General features: G+C 40.8%; 1 protein-coding gene across 6 annotated transcripts in view; it reads right to left on the bottom strand.

Moving 5' to 3' along the window:
- Window positions 1-20,023, bottom strand: part of LOC117874772 — a 102,899-nt gene that overhangs the window by 30,535 nt on the left and 52,341 nt on the right. For all 6 annotated transcript variants that reach the window (XM_034765242.1, XM_034765244.1, XM_034765241.1 and 3 more), the window contains 2 exons: window positions 18,758-18,896; window positions 13,772-13,872 (listed from right to left, as the gene is read on the bottom strand). In XM_034765242.1, the coding sequence (XP_034621133.1) occupies window positions 13,772-13,872; window positions 18,758-18,896 (240 nt within the window). The remainder of the gene's footprint in view (window positions 1-13,771; window positions 13,873-18,757; window positions 18,897-20,023) is intronic.

The raw sequence follows: 20,023 nt of genomic DNA, 5'->3' as shown, positions 1-20,023 counted from the left end.
TGGACGACAGGAAATCTGACAGATCACTCAACTAGCAGAAGAGGAAAGTCAAAACAGGCTCACTTGTTCTCTGAAATCACTATTAAAGGGTCATACTTTTTAGAGTAATACAGGAAAACAATTAGCAGGATATGTTTCACTGAGAAAGAAGCTGCTCTAAAACCAAACTATTTTAAGGGCCACATCAAACTATTACATTTGGCAGGGCTCAATCCTCAAACCAACAAGTCAGGCCAGTGGCTGGCCAGTTCTTTGTTGCTCTTCACCTTGTACAGTAATTCACAACAGTGCAGAGTGAGTGCAAAGCAAGTATGCTTCACACTGGCGTAAATAACTGCACAAGATGCAGGGCATCATAGACTCTATGCCACAGATCTTCCATCTATTAAAATCATCATCAGACAAGAAGTGAATGCTGCTTGCTTGTGCAAGTGTGTAGTGAGACTCCTCCACCTTGCAGAGAAGACACCTAAAGAAGTGTGAAAACTTTAAAAAGGAAGAAAGCTGAAAACATTTATAAACTAAAAGAAAGTTGAATTTATCAGAGAAGTATTAAAAGAAAAGGAGGTGGCCAATAATAAACAGGAAAATGGATTGAACAATGCAACAATCATACTGTTTAGTCTTCTGGAAAAGAGCAGCCTGGATGAGGTTGGATTTTTATGTTACCTGCTGCACAGTCCCGTGAGTAAACGCAGCTCCTTGCTTTTTGCTTAGGGTCTCTTTCAGGAGAGATTTTTGCACTCAGCAGCCAAAGTGTGTCAGCACTGGAGTGAGCAGTGTTATCGGGTGTTAGCTGCAGCACTCTGATACGTCCTTGAGAACTAGCACATCATTAGTGATACCTTCACAACTGAATGTGTCGGTCTTAGGTCATATGCCAGACAAAGCCAAGGATACTTTTTAGAAAAAAGCAATTTCTTATTATAGTCCTTTATATGCCCCTATTGCATTTAATTTCAGCTCCGTTGTTGAGATAATCAATGAATGTCTGATGAAGATACTCTGTTACAATGCTGTTTGGCAAAGGAGTACAGTAGAAGTCCTGTTCGTTTGAACAAATGTTGATCAAATGATATGGGTCAATACACTGAAAGTAAATTGGAAAGGGGAATCCATTTTGCAGTGTATCTATAATGTCCTCAGTTACAAAGTCTGAGTCTCTGTTAGGGCTTGCCTGCACTGAGTCACAATGAGGACTGTGGGGATCTGAATATAGTTCTGTTTCAAAGAGGATTACTTTAATGTAAACTAGATACCTTTTAGTTCATGCCAGCAGTGTCCACACACAGCACTCAGAGCCCAACTGTTTGGTGCTCTTAGTCTACACTTTCTGCAATTATTTCCATCGTTCTGTTTTAGTACCAGCTTACACTCACTTTGCACCAGTGCAAATGACAAGACAAGGTTCAGGGAGACAAAGAAACAGCCCTAACACACACACACACACACACACACACACACACACGGGTTCCCTTGCAGAACAAAAATACATGTAAATTATATGTGACTGCAGTATAAGTAGCACTTATATTAAATATTAGACTTATGTGAAATTATCTATTGACTCATATGCACTAATATTAAAGTGACTTCTTTTGTCTGTTATACTCCACCCACATATGTAACATTTATAAAAATAAATCATATGGCCTATGTTTATGAAACATGTCTTTTCCACATAGTCTGTATTATAGGTAACACATTTTTATAATGGGTCTTACATTCCCAAAATTCACTTCTCAGATCCGCGCACAGTTTCCTGCAGAGCTGAGAAACGCTCTTTGACATGCATGAGGCAGAATGTTATCACCAGGCAGCCAGTTTCAGATGGAACAGTGAGAGTTCACACTAATAAAAGACTGTCAACACAAATCATTGCAATTCTTCTAGAGCCCTTCCTAGTTTCTGCTGGTTGAGTACCTGTCCCAGGGTATGTCTTCACTACCCGCCGGATCGGCGGGCAGCAATCAATCCAGCAGGGATTGATTTATCACGTCTAGTAAGTCGATCTAAGTACGACTTCAGCTACGTTATGCACATAGCTGAAGTTGCGTAACTTAGATCGATCCCCCCATCCCCCCAGTGTAGACCAGGCACAGTTACACAGCCTTGAACATGCTGCAGACTGCTACTAAGTTAGAAACTCACTGACAGCTGTGTCAACTGCCTTCATCAGCTACTGCTTGTGCATAAATAATCCCATATTTTCACAAGTACGAATGAATATTCTGACCTTCCTTTTCAATACGAGGTTGTCTGAGGTACCACAGTAAGTCCCCCCACCCACCCCCGAGTCACCTATCTATGCTCCTAGGCTATGTCTATACTACAAAATTATGTCAACCTACTTATGTCAGCATACAGCCATTAAATCACGTGTGAGTGTGCGCGTGCGCTTGGCTCCTTGCATTGGCAGTGTGCATCCTCACTAGAAACACTTGTATCAATTGTATTGTCACTGTGGAGCATTAACAGTCAACATAAGCAATGTCTACACTGACACTGTGTCAACCTAATTACATTGGCCGTGACTCTTCCCACACTTTGTCTACACTACAGACTTTACAGTGGCACATCATTATCACTACAGCTGTGCCTCTGTAAGGTCTCCCATGTAGCCACTCTTTGCTGGCAGGAAAGAGCTCTCCTGCTAGCATAATTAAATCACCCCCAATAAGGGGCATTAGCTATGTTGGCAGGAGAGCCTTTCCTGCTGACATAGAGCTGTCCACACCAGCACTTTTGCCGGAGAAACATATGTCGATCAGGAAGGTGTTATTTTCACACCCCTGACTCACAAAAGTTTTACCGACAAAAGTGGTAGTGTAGACAAAGCCTAAATCGGCGTAGAGAGGCACTTACATCAGCAAGAGCCAAATTTAAGGAAAGACAATTCCACAGCTAGGGTGACGCAAGGCAGCTTACGTTGATCTAACTGTGTAGCATAGACCAGGCTTTAGAAATATGCTAACAGGGCTCTCACCTTCCCCAAGCTTGCATTTAAAATATCAGGCATCTCTGCATGGAATCCATGAGATGGGCAACATCACCTCTACGGTCTTGTTTACACATGGAGTTATCCCTGATTAACTATTTCTAGTTAACTTCATGTGTGGACATTCTTATTTCAGAATAAGACCATCCACACATGGAATTAACCAGCAATATAGACTCGGGGATAACTCCATGTGTAAGTGCATTAGCATGCACCAGCAGGGTGTAAATTCTAGCCTGCACCAGCATGTTGTGTTAACTAACCTGTGTGGACATTAGCTGGTGCACACTAAAAGTTCCCTAGTGTACGTTAATGTAGTATTGTTTGAAGTGGGACTATGTTAATGCACATTAAGGAAATTTTAGAGCATGCTGGTATGGTCCACCTGGGTCAGTTAGTGCACAGCATACTGGTGCAGGCTAGAAGTTACATCCCACTGGTGCACACTAATGCATCGGGTAGCTATGCCCCAAGATACTCTCCCACACACTCTATCTGACTCTCCACTGGAGAAACACTTTATGCTGAAGCGAAGTCATGAGACTGCCTATTCAACGAGGGTCTTACAAAAACCTGATCATAAAAGTAACCAATATACAGTCGTTTTTTTAAAGGTTCTTTCAAAACTGGCACATCTGTCCTCCTGCTGCTGGTGCTGCTCCACCCACCACACATTCACATTCGCTTTCAAATTTCAGTATACAGTATTTCGTTTGTCTGCTAATAGTATCGTTTGAGAAAGGTCAAAATAAGCTTCTCTTAACTTTCAGCCATTTAAAAACAAATAAAATGGCCTCTCCAAAGAGAACCGATACATTAGTATACAGAGACAGAAGAATGCAATTTTACTAATAACTATGTAATAACAAAGCATATGGACAGACAGTCCTTGCAGTCCCGGTGCTAGTGAGTCTCTCTTTAGTCAAAGCGAAATGTGAAATATGTAACATAGTATCAACCCCTTCACTTCCTGGGAGCGATATATGAGGTCTGACAGATGTATTGTTGTTGATCAGACTTTTTATTAGTGTGCTCTTGTACATCTAGGTATATTTGCTATGTTACTGGCATATCTGATCACATTAACTCCTAGTGTAATGCCAATGAAGTCAATGGAGTTAAACCAGGGATGAATTACGTCTAATGGCCTGTGTATTTGGGAAGATTATGGACACGGGGACACTGAATGAACCACTGTCTGTACTAGTTCCAACTTGCTAGCTCAGCTTTGTGCTCTGACCTGCTCCTTTTCAGAAGGGTCTAAAAATACAAATGCATGATTATTAGTGGGCTCTCTCAGAGTTCCATAAAAATTATTTCAGGAAAAGAATGTGTGTCCTTTTCTCCTGTTCCAAAAGTCCCCATCCCTGCAGTGCTGCATGTCAATTGGCTGCTGCAACCATCTCTATAGCGAGGGGCATTTCAGTGGTGCTCTCAGGTGAGTCCCAGAGCATGTCACTTCAGGATGAAAGGCACTATATTTATACACACATGCACACACATGTAAGACCATACAATTTGGGGAAAGGAACTCCATCTGGCCTAACGCATTAGGAGGAGAGAGTTTTATTTTTTTCAATTACAGTAATTACAGAACACCCATGCTTGTATCAACCCGTGTAGCACACAAGCACACTAGTATCTGCCAGCCTTAAATTGGTTGTCTCTCCAATTGCCATCCCATCCTTCTAATTTCCTCCAACCCTAATATCCTTGAATGAGTTGTTTACAATCACTGCGTTAACTTCCTGTCCTCTAACTCACACCTTGCTCCCCTCCAACTTGGCTTCTTTCCTCTCACCTCACCAGCTCTCACCAGCATCTTGCTTCTCTTCCTGCCCACAGCTCATCAGGATCTCTTTTGCTTTGTCCTCCTTCTTGACCATTCTGCACTCTGAAACACAGCTGTCACTTTCTCCTCCAGGACATCCATCCTACCGTGACTTTCCTAGTCCTGTCCTTCTTTGGCTCTCCTCCTATTTCTCTGATTCTTTCAGTGTTTCCTCTGGTGGTTTCTCCTCCTCCTTCCCTCTCTCCTGTCAATGAGGGATCCAGAACTCCATTTTATACTAGAGGACCTCTTCTGATCACACTGATTCAATTACTATCTTTAGGTCAATGACTCACAAATCTCCATCTCCATACCTGACCTATCTTTCTTAGTTTTGTCCTGTACATCTAACTATTTCTCCAACATGTTACCTTGGCTAGCTTGCCATCAGCTTAAATTTAACATGGCCAAAACTCATCTCCATATCTTATTTTTCCTTCTCAGCTACTTTCTCCATTGCTGGTAACATCAACATCCTTCCCTCCATTCAAACTTTTCATCTTTAAAGTCATCTTTGACTTTTCCATATTCTTCTGTTCAAACATCTGGGTTGTTCCAGTCTTGCTGGATCTTTCTCCACAACTTAACAAAAAACCCAGCCTCCCCATCTGTCCAGGTAGGTAAAATACTTGTCTGTGCGTTATTGGCCATCTGCTTGACAGCTGTAATCACCTCCTCCCCGACTGCTCTCATACCCATATTTCTTGGGTCTGTTCAAAGTGGATCTGCAATGATCTGGACCTAAATTATGTGATAAAGTTCTTGGATTCTTTGACACCCTACCAGAGCAGACTGGAATTATCCCAATAGCTTCATTTACATGGGTTTCAGTGAAACAAATATGAAAATCAGTAATATAAACACAGTGGCTTCTGTACTGACTATTTATCTTTACATTAAATTAAAATTTATTTTATGTTGTCCCTACATTTTCAGCTTTTAATAAGAGACAGATTTTTGTCTTGACAACACAATTGTATCATGGAAGTTATCTGGGTCATGCTGGAAGTTTTGTATGATCAGTAGGAGCTATTTGCTATTCAGCAGAACAGAATTCACCAAATAACATAATATGAGTGGGGGAGGTGTGCAAGACCATTTAGTGTTGTGTGACAAATACATTAGCCAGATACTTCTACTAAATGCTCCCTAGTGAAAAAATTAACAATTTTGACATATAAGCTATCATCTTTATGTTTCAGAGTTAACAGTCCTAGGAAATGAATGGGATGGTTCACACCTATGAGAGCTATTATTTCAGGATGTCTGCAGATTAAAAAAACAAAACTTCTTCAGTTTCTATGCTAGATTTCAGCGTTTTCTTCACAACCATTAGAGCACCAAACGACTTTGTTAAGGGTAAGCGTAGCTTCTGGAGCACACTTCTATGCAAGAGATATGTTTCACTGTAAATTCCACCAGTATGGAATTGCAAAATATACAGGGCCCTGCATATATAGCACCGAGAACATTGGGTTTTTTTTAAAATCAGTAGTTTAGAATTTACTTGCAGCATCTACTGTTAGTGGTGGCATCATCTCTAGAATAGAATTATCTGTTTATCCATGTTTTGATATTTTTTATTTAATGGACATAATTCTGAGAGCATTTATCAAAACAACAGTTTAAGTGCAAAGTCTTTAGATACTTTGATTTCTGTTCTGGTTAACATATGTTAATAGTATATGGAAAAAGTAATTTCTGAATATAAACTATATGGGGCAGTAATAATATATATTTGGGGACTGGCTCTCATCTATTCCAAGGCCTGTTTCTAGCACTCTGGCAGTACAAAGGCCCCTCTGCCAGAGTGGTGTGAATGAGAACCAGACAAAAGGGGAGAATTATTTTAAAGAATTATTAAATTCATTTGGCTAAAGCTCTTTACTTAATCTACAAATGGAACAACTGAAAAGGCTTCCTCACAACATATCTGAACCAAACTAGGATATAAAAAAAAGCAGGCTTCCTTCCCCCTCCCCCCCCCCGTGTGTGTGTGTGTATAGTGCATTAAACAAAGCAGAATGGCATCTAACTTAAGAAATATTTCCATTTTTAAACATATCCACTCAAAAATATAAGCAAATCTTAGTTAATAGGCATATGGTGTATAAGTCTATCGTGGAGAGGTGGAGGTGGAATATAAGAATAAGGGCAGGTCTACATTACTGCTTATGTCGATATAACTTATGTTGCTCAGGAGTGTGAAGAAGCCACCCCCCCGAGCAATGCAAATTACACTGACCTAAGCACTGTCTACACCGCCGCTACATTGGCAGAAGACACTCTCTTGCCAACAGAGGTTCTGTCTCTCGCGGAGGTGGAGCAATTATGCCGACGGGAGAACTCACTCCCATTGGCATTGAGCCTCTTCACCAGACGCATGACAGCGATGCAGCTGCATCAGTACAGCTTCGCCGATGTAGGGCTTCTAGAGTAGACTAGCACTAAGAGAAAATGTCTTAGGCCCTATCTACACACTAACTTGCAGACATTTAACTAACTCAGTTGAAAAACAAAAAACATATCTTTAGCTAACTGATGCCAGCTGGTGTGAGGACAAGGCCTTATACTGGGAGCCACTTCCCCTCATGGAAAATCTGAAAACATTCTGGGCCTCATTCTCCACTGCCTTGTACCCTGCACAGTTATTTACACTAGTGCAAAATGAGTGTAATGTTACCATTCTGAATGTCTATCAGTTTAAAACTGATTTGCACAGGTGGAAATGATGACACAGGGGACAAAACACTGAAGAATAAGGTTCTGTGTAAAGAAACAATTCTGCCTATATGTCATTTCCCCACCCCCTGCTTTTCTTCTCTCCTCCGAAACCCAGGCCTCTTTGGCATCCCCCCAAAATGAGCAACCTTGCATCACCAATCACTTGAAAAATCTTAGTCTTGATTTTTCCTTAATTATTTTTCTATAAAATTGTAATTCTTCTTAAAAAAAAAGTTGATTGCACTTAACTTTGTCTCTGTTGATGCTCTGTCAGTTTAATTGTCTGAAATTGGTTTTGAATTCATTTTCAAGTGGCACTTTCTCCTTTTCATGTTTAAAAGGTCACTTCTTCATTTCGGTTTTATTTTTCTCTCACATCTCTGTGAACAATCTCTTCTGCTTCAGTCAGGCTCGTAGTAACAAGGAATGAGCCAAGATATATTTGTCTTAGGCCAGGCAAACAGGGACCCATGTGGCCTACCTTTAGACTGGGGCAGGATAAAAGGCGAACACGGCCTCCTCACGGTTTGGTGACATCTCCACTAACCCTCCCTTCGTTTGGAAACAATTACAAAAGTCACCTGAAAAGGTTTACTGAGGAAGTTTTCTAGAAGAATTAGGTGGGCCAACATGCTGCTCTCACTTACACTCGTTGAAATTGAAAGTAGCTCCATTGGTTTCCATGGAGTCACTCAACATTTACAATGGTGTAGGCAAATGCAGAGTTTGGCCCTTCGTGTTCAGAATCCAGAGAGACAATAGTTTGTGCGTAGTGCATGGCACAGAGCAAAACAAGTTTTTTTACGTGAGTATATGTTTAAAAGTTATTTTGTTAATGAGGTGCAATGCACAAGTGTATTTGTGCGACTTAACACATTCATTTACATACTGTGCTTGAAGGGTTATATATTCATCTCTGGGCAGACAGATAACACAAGGTCTATACACTGCTTATATTACACCTGAGCCTTCTTTTAAAATCTTAACTGGTGTCTAGATCTTGTGCTAGTCCTCTGCACAGGAGTGAATTTCACCTTCTATGAATAAAGTGCTGGCAATAAAATTGGCAAGTGCAGATTATAGTAGACAACATCCAGTAGTGGAGCAGAGCAAGAGGGAAACATGAACATTGCCTACAAATTAGATTCTTGGCAATGGCATAAACTGGCTTTGGCCAGGTGACCCTGTTTAAGAAAATCTGACTACATACTGCAATATAAGGCCTGATACACTGTTCCACATGTATGTAGGACTCCCTAGGGAAGCCCCTGACTGCAAACTGATAGCAGGCTGAGGCTCTTGAGGGTTTAAAGATTTTATAGATTAACACATATATGCAAGAATAACTGTACGGGAAACTTTCCCCTCCAACCTGAATCAAAATGTCATTATTCCATTTCTTTATGTATTATTAACCAGATATAGAGAACGACTCTAGGCGAGGTTGTGAAAAGCCTTTGGCTGCAATGCTACTAGTACACTAAACATACCCAGCTCAACCTCTCTTTCTTAGCAGATGCAGCCAATACTCTCACCTAGATGTGACCATGTCAGAGAAATGTATATGAATTAAAAACAGCTGACTGACTCAATCCAGATAAGAGATGATACACAAAGAGAGGAGACCTCTGAGGAGCTGGGTGGGACACTGTGCTCATCCTCCACTTTCCAGTCACCAAGGTAACGCTGAAGTCCTGAGGTTCTCTTGGATTCAACATTGCTCCTGGATACTAAGAAGAGTGAAGAGAAATGCCTTCTTTCAAATTCAGCTAATCAGAAGTGTGTGCTCATTCCTCTCAAAGATCCAGCCATTGATCCAGGCTTTTGTCACTTCCAGGTTCGATGCAGCACATCCTACCCTTGACTAATTATCGAGGGTCACGTGGGAAACCTCCACTGGGGCAACACAGAGGAACCCACCTTTTAATAAAAAAATAGCACATCACACTGTGCTCCAATAACTTCCCCATTACATTTCAGATCCACTTCCAGGTCCTGGCCCTACAGTTGCCTTAGACCCTTACTTAAGACCCAGCCCATGATCTCCATTCCTTACACAATGAGACAGCTCTAATTTATGACGACAAAAGCTGAAAGATCCCATCCTGAACTTTCGCAAGCAAGGGGCAGTGCAACTCTTTACCATTAGAGAGGATGACAAGCTCAAACCTGACCAGTTTTAGAGCACAAATGTAAGAACCAACATTTTGTCCTCTCAGAAACAATGAGGACAAAGATGCAAAGTATTAACTAACAATGGCTGAATTAGAGAGTGGTGGACACTTTATGGACACAACTACTGCAATTGTTAATTTTGTAACTCGTATCTAGATACCATGATGAGTGCATTAGAAATGCAAAGATAAGGAAAAGAAGATATTCTGATAACTACAGGTATCAAAATCTGACCTCGCTTTGACAATATAACAACTCTGAATACAGAGAATAAAAGCTATAATCAAATGTAACAGTATCAAATGCCTCTGCTTCATGCCATAGTTTTCACAGAAAAAGATTTTTAAGGTAAAATGAATTTAAAAAACCCAACATGTTAACTAGAGTTAACTGAAAAATTTTCATCAAAACATTTTTTCGATGAAAGAAGTGAATGTTTAACTATACCAAAGTTTTTGTGAGAACATTCATTTCCCCCCTTTTCCTTCTTGCCACTAGAAGTAGAAAAATGGGTGGGGAGAGGAAAAAGTGGAAAGAAAGGTGGGGGGGGGGGGAAGAAGGGGGGAGATGAAGAGAAAAAAATAAAAACCTTGACATTTTTGTTGCAAAGTGGCCTTAGCAGACCAGAGATTACAGCCACAAGTGCTTAAGTAAACTCTTCAGAGGGATTCCTTGTTTTTCCCCCCATCTTTTGTTTATAGGATAACATGCTACTCCAGGTTTGCCCGATTTCTTGCTAGCAATTGGCCACCCTGTCATTCACTAGTTTGGTCATACCCATATCACTCACTGCTCATCGGTGCTGGACCAAGGAATCTGTGTGGGACAAAAAAAGTACTCTCAGTACTGACTGGGCATGTGTGTGTTGCTGCCTTTTAGTGGCTGGCCCAAGGACAGGATATCAGCACTCCTAGTTTCTGGAGTGGAAGGACGAGGCTCTAGCCTGAGCTCCCCAGATGTGTATGTATTTAGTAACTCGGTCTTCAGCACAGGGATTCATTACAACTGGACTGATTCTAGAGGGTTCAAATTTTGTATCCTATCAGGAGCTCATTGCAGGATTGGGGCCTAGTATATAAATGAAAATGAATATGATGACTACAGTCTAGCCCAGTGGTAGCCAACATGTGGCCCGTCAAGGTAATCTGCTGGCGGGCCGCGAGACAGTTTGTTTACATTGACCGTTGGTAGGCATGGCTGCTCGCAGCTCCCAGTGGCCTCGGTTCACCATTCCCAGCCACTGGGAGCTGCGGGCAGCCGTGCCTGCAGACGGTCAATGAAACCACTGGGCTAGCCCCTGGTAGGCATCTAGACTTACAGTAAAACACCTCTACTCAGTCTGGCATAATTGGTGAGCCCTACTCATGAGAGGCTCCAGACTGGAATAGCAGCGGTGTTGCAGGTCAGGACTGAGGGGCCTCAGAGGAATGCTGCAGAAAAGCTTGCACAGTAGCTGCTTGTGGTCTGAAAGTTTGAGTACAGGAGTGGGTGCCAGGAACTCCCAACTTCTAATCTCAGCGCTGACAGTAATTCCCTCTAGGACTCCGTTATTTAACTTTCTCTATCTGTAAAACTACGAATACACCTCTTCCCCCAGAATATTGTCAAGATTCATTCATGACTGTAAAGTGGTGTGACGATTAAAAGCACCATGTAAACACATTGTGTTCTTATAACTAGAACTTTCAAACTAAACATAAAAATAAGTAGGAACAACCTTGATTTTGGTATTCTATATACAACTATTCTTGTCCTGGAAGTTGTTAGGTTAGATTATAGTTTGGTAAAATTATCAGATATGTTAGGCAGAAAAATCCATATGCAACTGTGCCCCTAGTTCATACATGCAATTAAGTCATATGCCCAAATGAGGTAACTCCATTAACAAAGGATCAATTGGGCACAGTTGTGCACAATTTAAGTAATGGCATGTGCACACAACCAAACATCTAAATTGTCTGAAGACCTGCCCTAGACTGCAACATTTAATTTGGCATAAAAAGATGGAGATTGACGAAAAAAATTACTCTTACTACACACAGTGTAAACAAGCTTAAGGTGTCCAGTATATGAAATGTCTTTTGGACAGAACTGACTTCATTAAATTAAAAAACAGACAGATGTAACCACTAAATCCATAATCATAAGACTGTTTTTGACTTCTCTCCAGAGCATGTAGTACCCTGGAAAAGAATGCAAACTGCAAATTAAACCTTCAGTTACGTTCAACAACCTGACAGACTGGCCCAAGAAATACTGCTATGTCTAGCAGATTGGAAGAGTGATGTGTTCATTGCACAGAGGTGTGAAGGACCCAGCCCACCCCAGCTCATCTCACAGGGCACAGCTGGTGAACTGTACACAAAGGGGGAAGCAAGTGGGAGGGGGAAGAAGGGGTCTGAGGTAAATTAGGAAACATCTTTGCCTTCCATCATCCCCTCCCACCCTTTCCTTCCATGCAGTTTTGGTTGCCACATCACCAGAAAAGGTTTTTCCACCAAAGCAGCATTCTGGAAAGTGTTGGATCAATTTGCAAAAAAAGTATAACAGGATCCAGGAGCATGAGTGAGCTTTCTCAGTGACGTTGGGTGTGCAACACTCACTCACCCTTAAAAACAGTCACTGCAACACAAGACCATCAGAAAGCTTTCATTTGTGCTGAAGATATCATTATGACTAATATTAAACAATTAGACATGTACATCATAAGCAAAACACAGTGGTCTCTGGGGCTGCAGCCAACTGGCATACAGGATACACTGCGCAATAGCAGGTGGGAAGGGAAAATGTTGTACTGACATCCTAGGGAAAATTCTGTTGACCATTTTTATTTTTCTTTAAATCAGCTTCTCCCCTCAGAAAATGCTTCTTCCAAGCACCTGCCCTCCTCCTCCATGTATAGACCCTCAGACTTCCCCATCTGTTCCATTCTCCATAGACACTGTGCGTGAAAGGCAGAAGACATAGGATATAGACAGGGAGGTGATCCTCCCAGCTGTAGGGTCACCACATTTTTACACAGTGCTTTTTTTTGTTGTTGTTTAAAAGCAACTTTCAGAACTTTAAGTAAGCATTGTTAATTAATTCTTCCAAAACCCTATAAGATATGTTGTCATTCCCATTTTACAGGCACAGTCAGGGCAGGTCTTCACTACAGGGGGGGGTTGATTTAAGATAGGCAAATTCAGCTATGCTATTTGTGTAGCTGAATTCAATGTATCGCAGCCGACTTACCCTGCTGTAGGGACGGCGGCAAAAATCAACCTCTGTGGCTTCCCATCGACGGCGCTTACTCCCACCTCCGCTGGTGGAATAAGAGCGTCAATTCGGGGATCGATTGTTGCGTCCCGATGAGACACGATAAATCGATCCCCGAGAGGTCGATTTCTACCCACCGATTCAGGCGGGTAGTGTAGACCTAGCCTCAGTGAAACAATAGTAACTTCACTCTCAAACAACCATAAAATGAAACGACAATCCCAAGCCAGTCTTCTGCTGGCAGGGAAGGAAGAGTGAGATCCATTCCTTCTTATTCTTTGCTTTTGGGAAGTGCTCCAGGACTGATACTATGGCGATGGGCACAAATATAAGAAACTGGAAGGACAGAGAGTGGGACAGATTCTCAAATACAGTCTGCCCCCTTTGTGCTACTCGGTATCTTCCTGGGAGGGGGACCCTCAACGGATGTAAAGCCAGTGAAGCCAATGTTTCAGCCAGCCCCATTCCCCCCCAACCCAGGCGCAGGGTGCATACTGCAGAAGGAGCTGAGAAGGGGCAGAGAAGAAAGCTCCTAAGGAAACATATGCCAGTGGCCTAAGTTGAGCAGCCTCCTAGAGCAGCTCCCACCAGGACCATTGCTGGTGCAGACTGGGCCACGGAATCTTGGAATCAGTTATGGTTGCCTCCCAGCAGCTTCCCCTGCCACTCTTACACCCAATGGACTTTGGACACAGGGAGCATCAGTCCTAGACAGAGCAAGAACTAGGTCATTAAAGTAGCATTATTTGAAAGCACAAGTTTCTTAATACAAAACTGTTACTTACCGTTTTCAGCTGCCCACATCGGTTGTTCAGAAGGACATTTGCTGACTGTGCTGCACCGGTTCTCACAACAGGATGTGAAGGAAAAGACTTAGCTGCAACCACTGGAAAGTAACATCAAAATCTCAGTAACAATGTCATGAGCTGAGTGAAATCTTGTTCTGGGTTGAGTTAAAACCTCATTGAAATAGATAGGTGTAAACTCACGCTTCAATTAACATGACTATACGGAAAAGCCCCCACCTAAGACAAAAAGAGTATCAGGGAGCTTTTGCTGAGTATTCTTTTGGGTAGTGGCATATATATCTGTGTGGAAAGCCAGAACAGACAAAAACAAAAACTGGGAATGACAGAGAGAGGGAGCAAGCGAACAGCTGAAAGCCTGGTGGTTGTCCTTGGAAAAAAACATGGGGACAGGTTTTTGGGTCAAGTTTGCAGGATGAAATGAGTGGGTTCTTAGAGCTATGAGTAAAAGAAACTGTTTCCTGTTATCTGAGTCATTCAGAGACACAGAACTTTGTACAGTCTTTGTAGATAAACAAAACTGCATCAAAGAAATACCCAAATATCACCAATTTCTCTCCCTAACTGAAACAGCCTGCTAGACCTCGAATTTTTGACTAGCCACTCTGGTCAACAGGGATAACAGTAATAACAATTTCTCCCTGTGTTATAAATAATGTTGCCTCTCAACTAAAATGTGATTTTTTTAATTGTATTAACTCAATATAATTTATCTTCCTATTTGCTCGAGTCTTGAGGATTCACTCTTTCCACTTTTACTTCAAGAACTTGCAACTCCAATTCTAGCCTCAAAGCATGTTTATAGCAAACATTTTCTCCCAGAGTAAAGGGTCAAATCACCCCCTTCTACGGAAAAACTCACCAAAGGGAACAAAACCCCCATAAAATAGCAAAATTGCTATTTTGACACACTGAAAACCAAGCTGGGTGTCCTCTGTGAAAGGGGAGTGGAAGAAAAGAGAAACCAGCAGCCACATGGACGAGGCAAGGGCTGGGGTTTGACCTTGGAATCATAGAATCAGACTTTAAGGTCAGAAGGGACCATTATGATCATCTAGTCTGACCTCCTGCACAACACAGGCCACAGAATCTCACCCATCCACTCCTGTGTCTGAGCTATTGAAGTCCTCAAATGGTTTAAAGACTTCAAGGTGCAGAGAATCCTCCAGCAAGTGACCCTTGCCCCCTGCTGCAGAGGAAGGTGAAAAACCCCCAGGGCCTCTGCCAATCTGCCCTGGAGAAAAATTCCTTCCCGATCCCATATATGGTGATCAGCTAAACCCTGAGCATGTGGGCAAGACTCACCAGCCAGACACCCAGGAAAGAATTCTCTGTAGTAACTCAGATCCCACCCCATCTAACATCCTATCACAGGCCATTGACTATTAGCGATAAATATGCCCAAAGATCAATTAATTTCCAAAATCAGGCTATCCCATCATACCATCCCTTCCATAAACTTATCAAGCTTAGTCTTGAAGCCAGATATGTCTTTTGTCCCCACTGCTCTCCTTGGAAGGCTGTTCCAGAACTTCACTTCTCTGATGGTTAGAAACCTTCATCTAATTTCAAGTCTAAACTTCCTGATGGCCAGTTTATATCCATTTGTTCTTGTGTCCACATTGGTATTAAGCTTAAATAATTCCTCTCCCTCCCTGGTATTTATCCATCTGATATATTTATAGAGAGCAATCATATCTCCCCTCAGCCTTCTTTTGGTTAGGCTAAACAAGCCAAGCTCTTTGAGTCTCCTTTCACAAGACAGGTTTTCCATTCCTTCGATTATCCAAGTAGCCCTTCTCTGTACCTGTTCCAGTTTGAATTCATCCTTCTTAAACATGGGAGACCAGAACTGCACACAGTATTCCAGATGAGGTCTCACCAGTGCCTTGTATAATGGTACTAACACCTCCTTATCTCTACTGGAAATACCTCGCCTGATGCATCCCAAGACCGCATTGGCTTTTTTCACAGCCATATCACACTGGCAGCTCATAGTCATCCTGTGATCAACCAATACTCCGAGGTCCTTCTCCTCCTCTGTTACTTCCAACTGATGCATCCCCAGTTTATAACAAAAATTCTTGTTATTAATCCCTAAATGCATGACCTTGCACTTTTCACTATTAAATTTCATCCTATTACTATTACTCTGGTTTACAAGGTTTACAAGCATGCACCACCCAAAATTCCACAGGAAATCCTGGCTCCAACCTCATGCAGCACATGGCCTGCTGCATGTTCTCCTGGGGACACCTTAAAAATGGCAGCATGGTTAGTTCAGTGGCTGTATGATCATTGATCCCCTGGTTTGTGGCTGCATAGTATTGCCCATCCCGCCCCACTAGAGGGTCCTAACAATGCTGCAAGGTCAGTTCTATTGGGTTGTCCATTTACAAGTGAGGGTTTCACCGGGGAGCAGCCATGTAGAACATTTTGCTTACCTTTGTGAGACAAACTAACATCTTCCCTCTGGATTAATACCATGCAAACCCACGACATTTATTCTTTTCAGACTAAAAAATATTCTACTTATTTTAAAGAAAGATGTGCTATAGTCTTAGTCTCTAACACTCAAACAAACTGTAGCAGTGAGGCACGTGGCCCAGGCAAACCCTGCTCCAATTTAAATAGCCACATATTAGTGACAAATTAAAACTTTTGTTAGAAAATATATAAGATTATAAAACACAAATGATTAAATATAACACAACCATATCAGTTCATGTGTGTGTAAAAATGATATTATATCCATGAATAGCAAAAGAAAAAAAATTTATGAACTGACAATTGCCCATGGTAAAAAATACAGTCGGGGGTTAATGGTCAAGGAAATAACTTTTCAATATTTACTTTTTCTTTTCACTCTCCTTGGGCAATAGAATTAGACTTCAGATTCACTTATAATTCTAATCAGTTTCTCTTTCTTTCAGTTTCAAGAGGTTTTAATATGTAAAATAAAAACCAAACGTATGTCAGAGTCTTGTAGATGTACGCACACAAACATAAAACACATCAGTATATGTAAAATGTTATATAATATAGATGCTTTCTTGTTCTCACAAACACCACAAATCTGTTGCATCTTGGTTCATGGCAACTGCAGGAGAATATTTAAATAAAACTTTTAAAATGAAATTTAAGACATATTCAAGAGTATTTTTATTTACATTGGACTCATTTTCAATGTCCATTGCACATCTGCGCCCCAAGTTTGCATGCACAATCATAAAGATTAATAGTCATTTGCCTAGGTTATGTTCATATTTGTGTGTGCTCAATTATGCATTGGACTTTTGAAAATCAGGGCAACTGGGTTTTGCAAAGCTTTTTAAAAATGTAATCTATTTACTATAGATTTTATATATAAGCAGAATACAAAAATGTACCTGAATATACAAAACTTAAATCTAAACTGAATAACGTTACTGCATTCCCTCAATTGTGTTTAGATGCTAAAAAAAATTAAGGGGGAAGAAACAGTTGGTTCTCAAGCATAAATTGCCCTGTTGGGTTCTCTGCTGTAGTTTTGTTTTCTGTGAAAATGGGATTAAATAAAGGGAAAATGTATTTATATTGTGCTTGATTCAATGCCCACTGCAGTCTATAGGGGCCTTTCCACTAACTTCAATGGGCTTTGGATCCGATATATTATGATTATGATGATGCTCATGAGTCAGATTCTCAAAGATTAAGTAAGAAAATGGTTTGTGACAGGGATAAAAGTGATTCAAGTATAGAGTTTTCATACCAGACTTTTAGACTGGACACAGATAAATAGTAAATGTAATAAATAACTTATTTTTATTATAGTAGCACTCAGAGGTCCCAAAAAATCAGAGCCCCATTGTGCCACAAAGAAAGATACATTCCAGATTCTCTGGTGGCATAGACTGATGAAGCTCCCTTGAAATCAATGCATCTACACTGACTTACATCAGCTGATGATATCTCTCTCTCGGAGGTTGAATCCTACAAACAGATGTGTGTGTAACTTTATTCATGGGAGCAGTCTCGTTTAGTTCAGTGGTACTACTGACATGAATAAATTTACCCATGTGCATGTTTGCAGGATCGAGGCCCGAATTAAGACATGATGCGACAAATGGGTGCAAAACAAATGGAGGGAGTGGAGGAGTAAGGGCAAGGGTAACAATGAGAGAAACACATGGTTATATAGACTACCTATGAGCACAACTTGGTTGCAGTGTTGTTATAGTCGTGTTGGTCCCAGGATATTAGAGAGACAAGGTTGGTGAATATCTTTTATTGGACCAACTTCTGTTAGTGAGAGAGATGAGCTTTCGAGCTACACTGAGCTCTTCTTCAGGTGTGGGAAAAGTCACAGTTGGCAACAGGTTTCAATTATATTTTTAAAGGATAGAATTGTACAAATGATATTAATGATCGCAATAATCTTATGTTGACTAATTATTTCCTCATTTTCCTCCTTCAAATGATTATGAGTGCAATACAATATTAAAATTAATGTTAATCCTAAAACCAGCTTTTTCAAATACGTCTTAGGCTGTTTAGGGATTCCATTTGCAAAATAACATTAAGACTTACATCTATACACACTAGCTTTAGTGTTTCTTGTTCCTTACGATTACTAAAACCATGTTTCTTTATGAATTTTTTTGCCTCTATTTTAAATTTAATTTCTTTTTCCTTTTCTTCTTTCTAAATCCAAGATTTCTGTTATTTTATAAACATGAGAAAAAAAGTGATATATAGTATTGATTTGAAGGGGTAAAATTTCACAACTTAGCCAGATTCTCAGCCGGAATAAATCAGCATTGTTCCATTGACTTCAATGGAGCTATATTGGTTTACACCAATTGTGAATCGGGTCTCTTGTTTTGAGGTCTTGTTACAGATATTAAATTTTAAAATCAGATTAAAAAATAAAAAAGTAAGCTCTTAAAAGTATTCAGAAGAGACAAAGTGTGTAAGAAACCCAACTTTTAAATTTTATATCCTGAAGTTTTTCTTTAAGCCGTGAACCGTGAGTGCCCTCTAGGATCAGTGTCCAAAAGTCTTCATAATCTTGCTGGTTCTTTAAGATTCCACGTCTAGTTAACTCATTCTGCAATCCTATCACCTTTAAAAAAAAAAAAAAAAAAAAAAGAGAGGAAAAAAAAATACAGAACTTACTATTCTGAATTCTTATGTGCAACAAAGCCAAATATAAAATTATCAAATAATGGGCCAACTCCTGTATTGGTTGATGCAGTGCATATGAGCAGAGAAGCCTTCTGATATGTCCTTTACATTGGAGAAGCTGCTAGTGTGGGCAGAATTTCTCAGTGATCCACTGGGATATAAAACTACAGTGGGACAGATCTTACTGCTTCACTAAGAAAGGCCAAAGCCCACTTCCTCCCCCCCCATTCCCCTCCCCTCCCATCATAGCATATGTGCTAGCTCAGAGGTTTTCAACCTGTGGGGTCCTCAGACTATGTCTAAGATTTCTAAAGGGGTCTGACCTCCATTTGAAATTTTTTAAGAGGTCTGCAAATGAAAAATGGTTGAAAACCTCTGCGCTAGCTAATGGTGATGAGGTCTAGACATAATCAAAAAAAATAAAATGGACTATGTCCCCCTGGGGTTGTGGTGACTGGGCCGCCACTTTAGGTAAGAGTACATTCCATCAGAGAAGCATACACTATACAGGTATCCTGCCTGGCTACTTGTACAGGGGAAGCGGTTCTCTAGATCTTCTTTCCCCACTGGTACCCCATTACTGTAGAACATGGGGTTAAACCCTGGAACTTTAAATCTAAATCCTGTTCATTTAATACTGGAGAAACTTCCTGGAAATCACACCAATTTAAAGATTCATTGTCCAATAAAGATTCTCTCCAAACGGCACAGTAAGCATGTGATGATGCCATGAAGATACTTCAACTGTAAAGTGTAGGCACATTTGTATTTTATGTCATTATAAGCAGTATGCCAGTGACAAATGTATGAAATGAAGTTGAAATAGACTAAAGTGGAGCTCCTGGAATTTAATTTATTTTCTCTCTCTGGGACTTATAAAAAACCTCCTCAGGAGCCCACAAGCTATGCTACTGTTCGCACCCTAATTCAGCTCTTCTCAATCCAGTTCAAACAAATCACTTTCTGTTTAAAAATAGATGTCAGTATTAAGGTCTAGAGGTGTGGATGGATGGCTTCAGTTGCTTTTCCCCCCAAGCAGAGGGCATAAAACTGAAATTTGCATAT

This window comes from Trachemys scripta, chromosome 3 (genome assembly GCF_013100865.1).
Source record: "Trachemys scripta elegans isolate TJP31775 chromosome 3, CAS_Tse_1.0, whole genome shotgun sequence".
NCBI classification, from domain to species: domain Eukaryota; kingdom Metazoa; phylum Chordata; order Testudines; family Emydidae; genus Trachemys; species Trachemys scripta.
The sequence above is the reverse complement of the archived record's forward strand: the minus strand, read 5'-3'. Positions and strand labels throughout refer to the sequence as shown.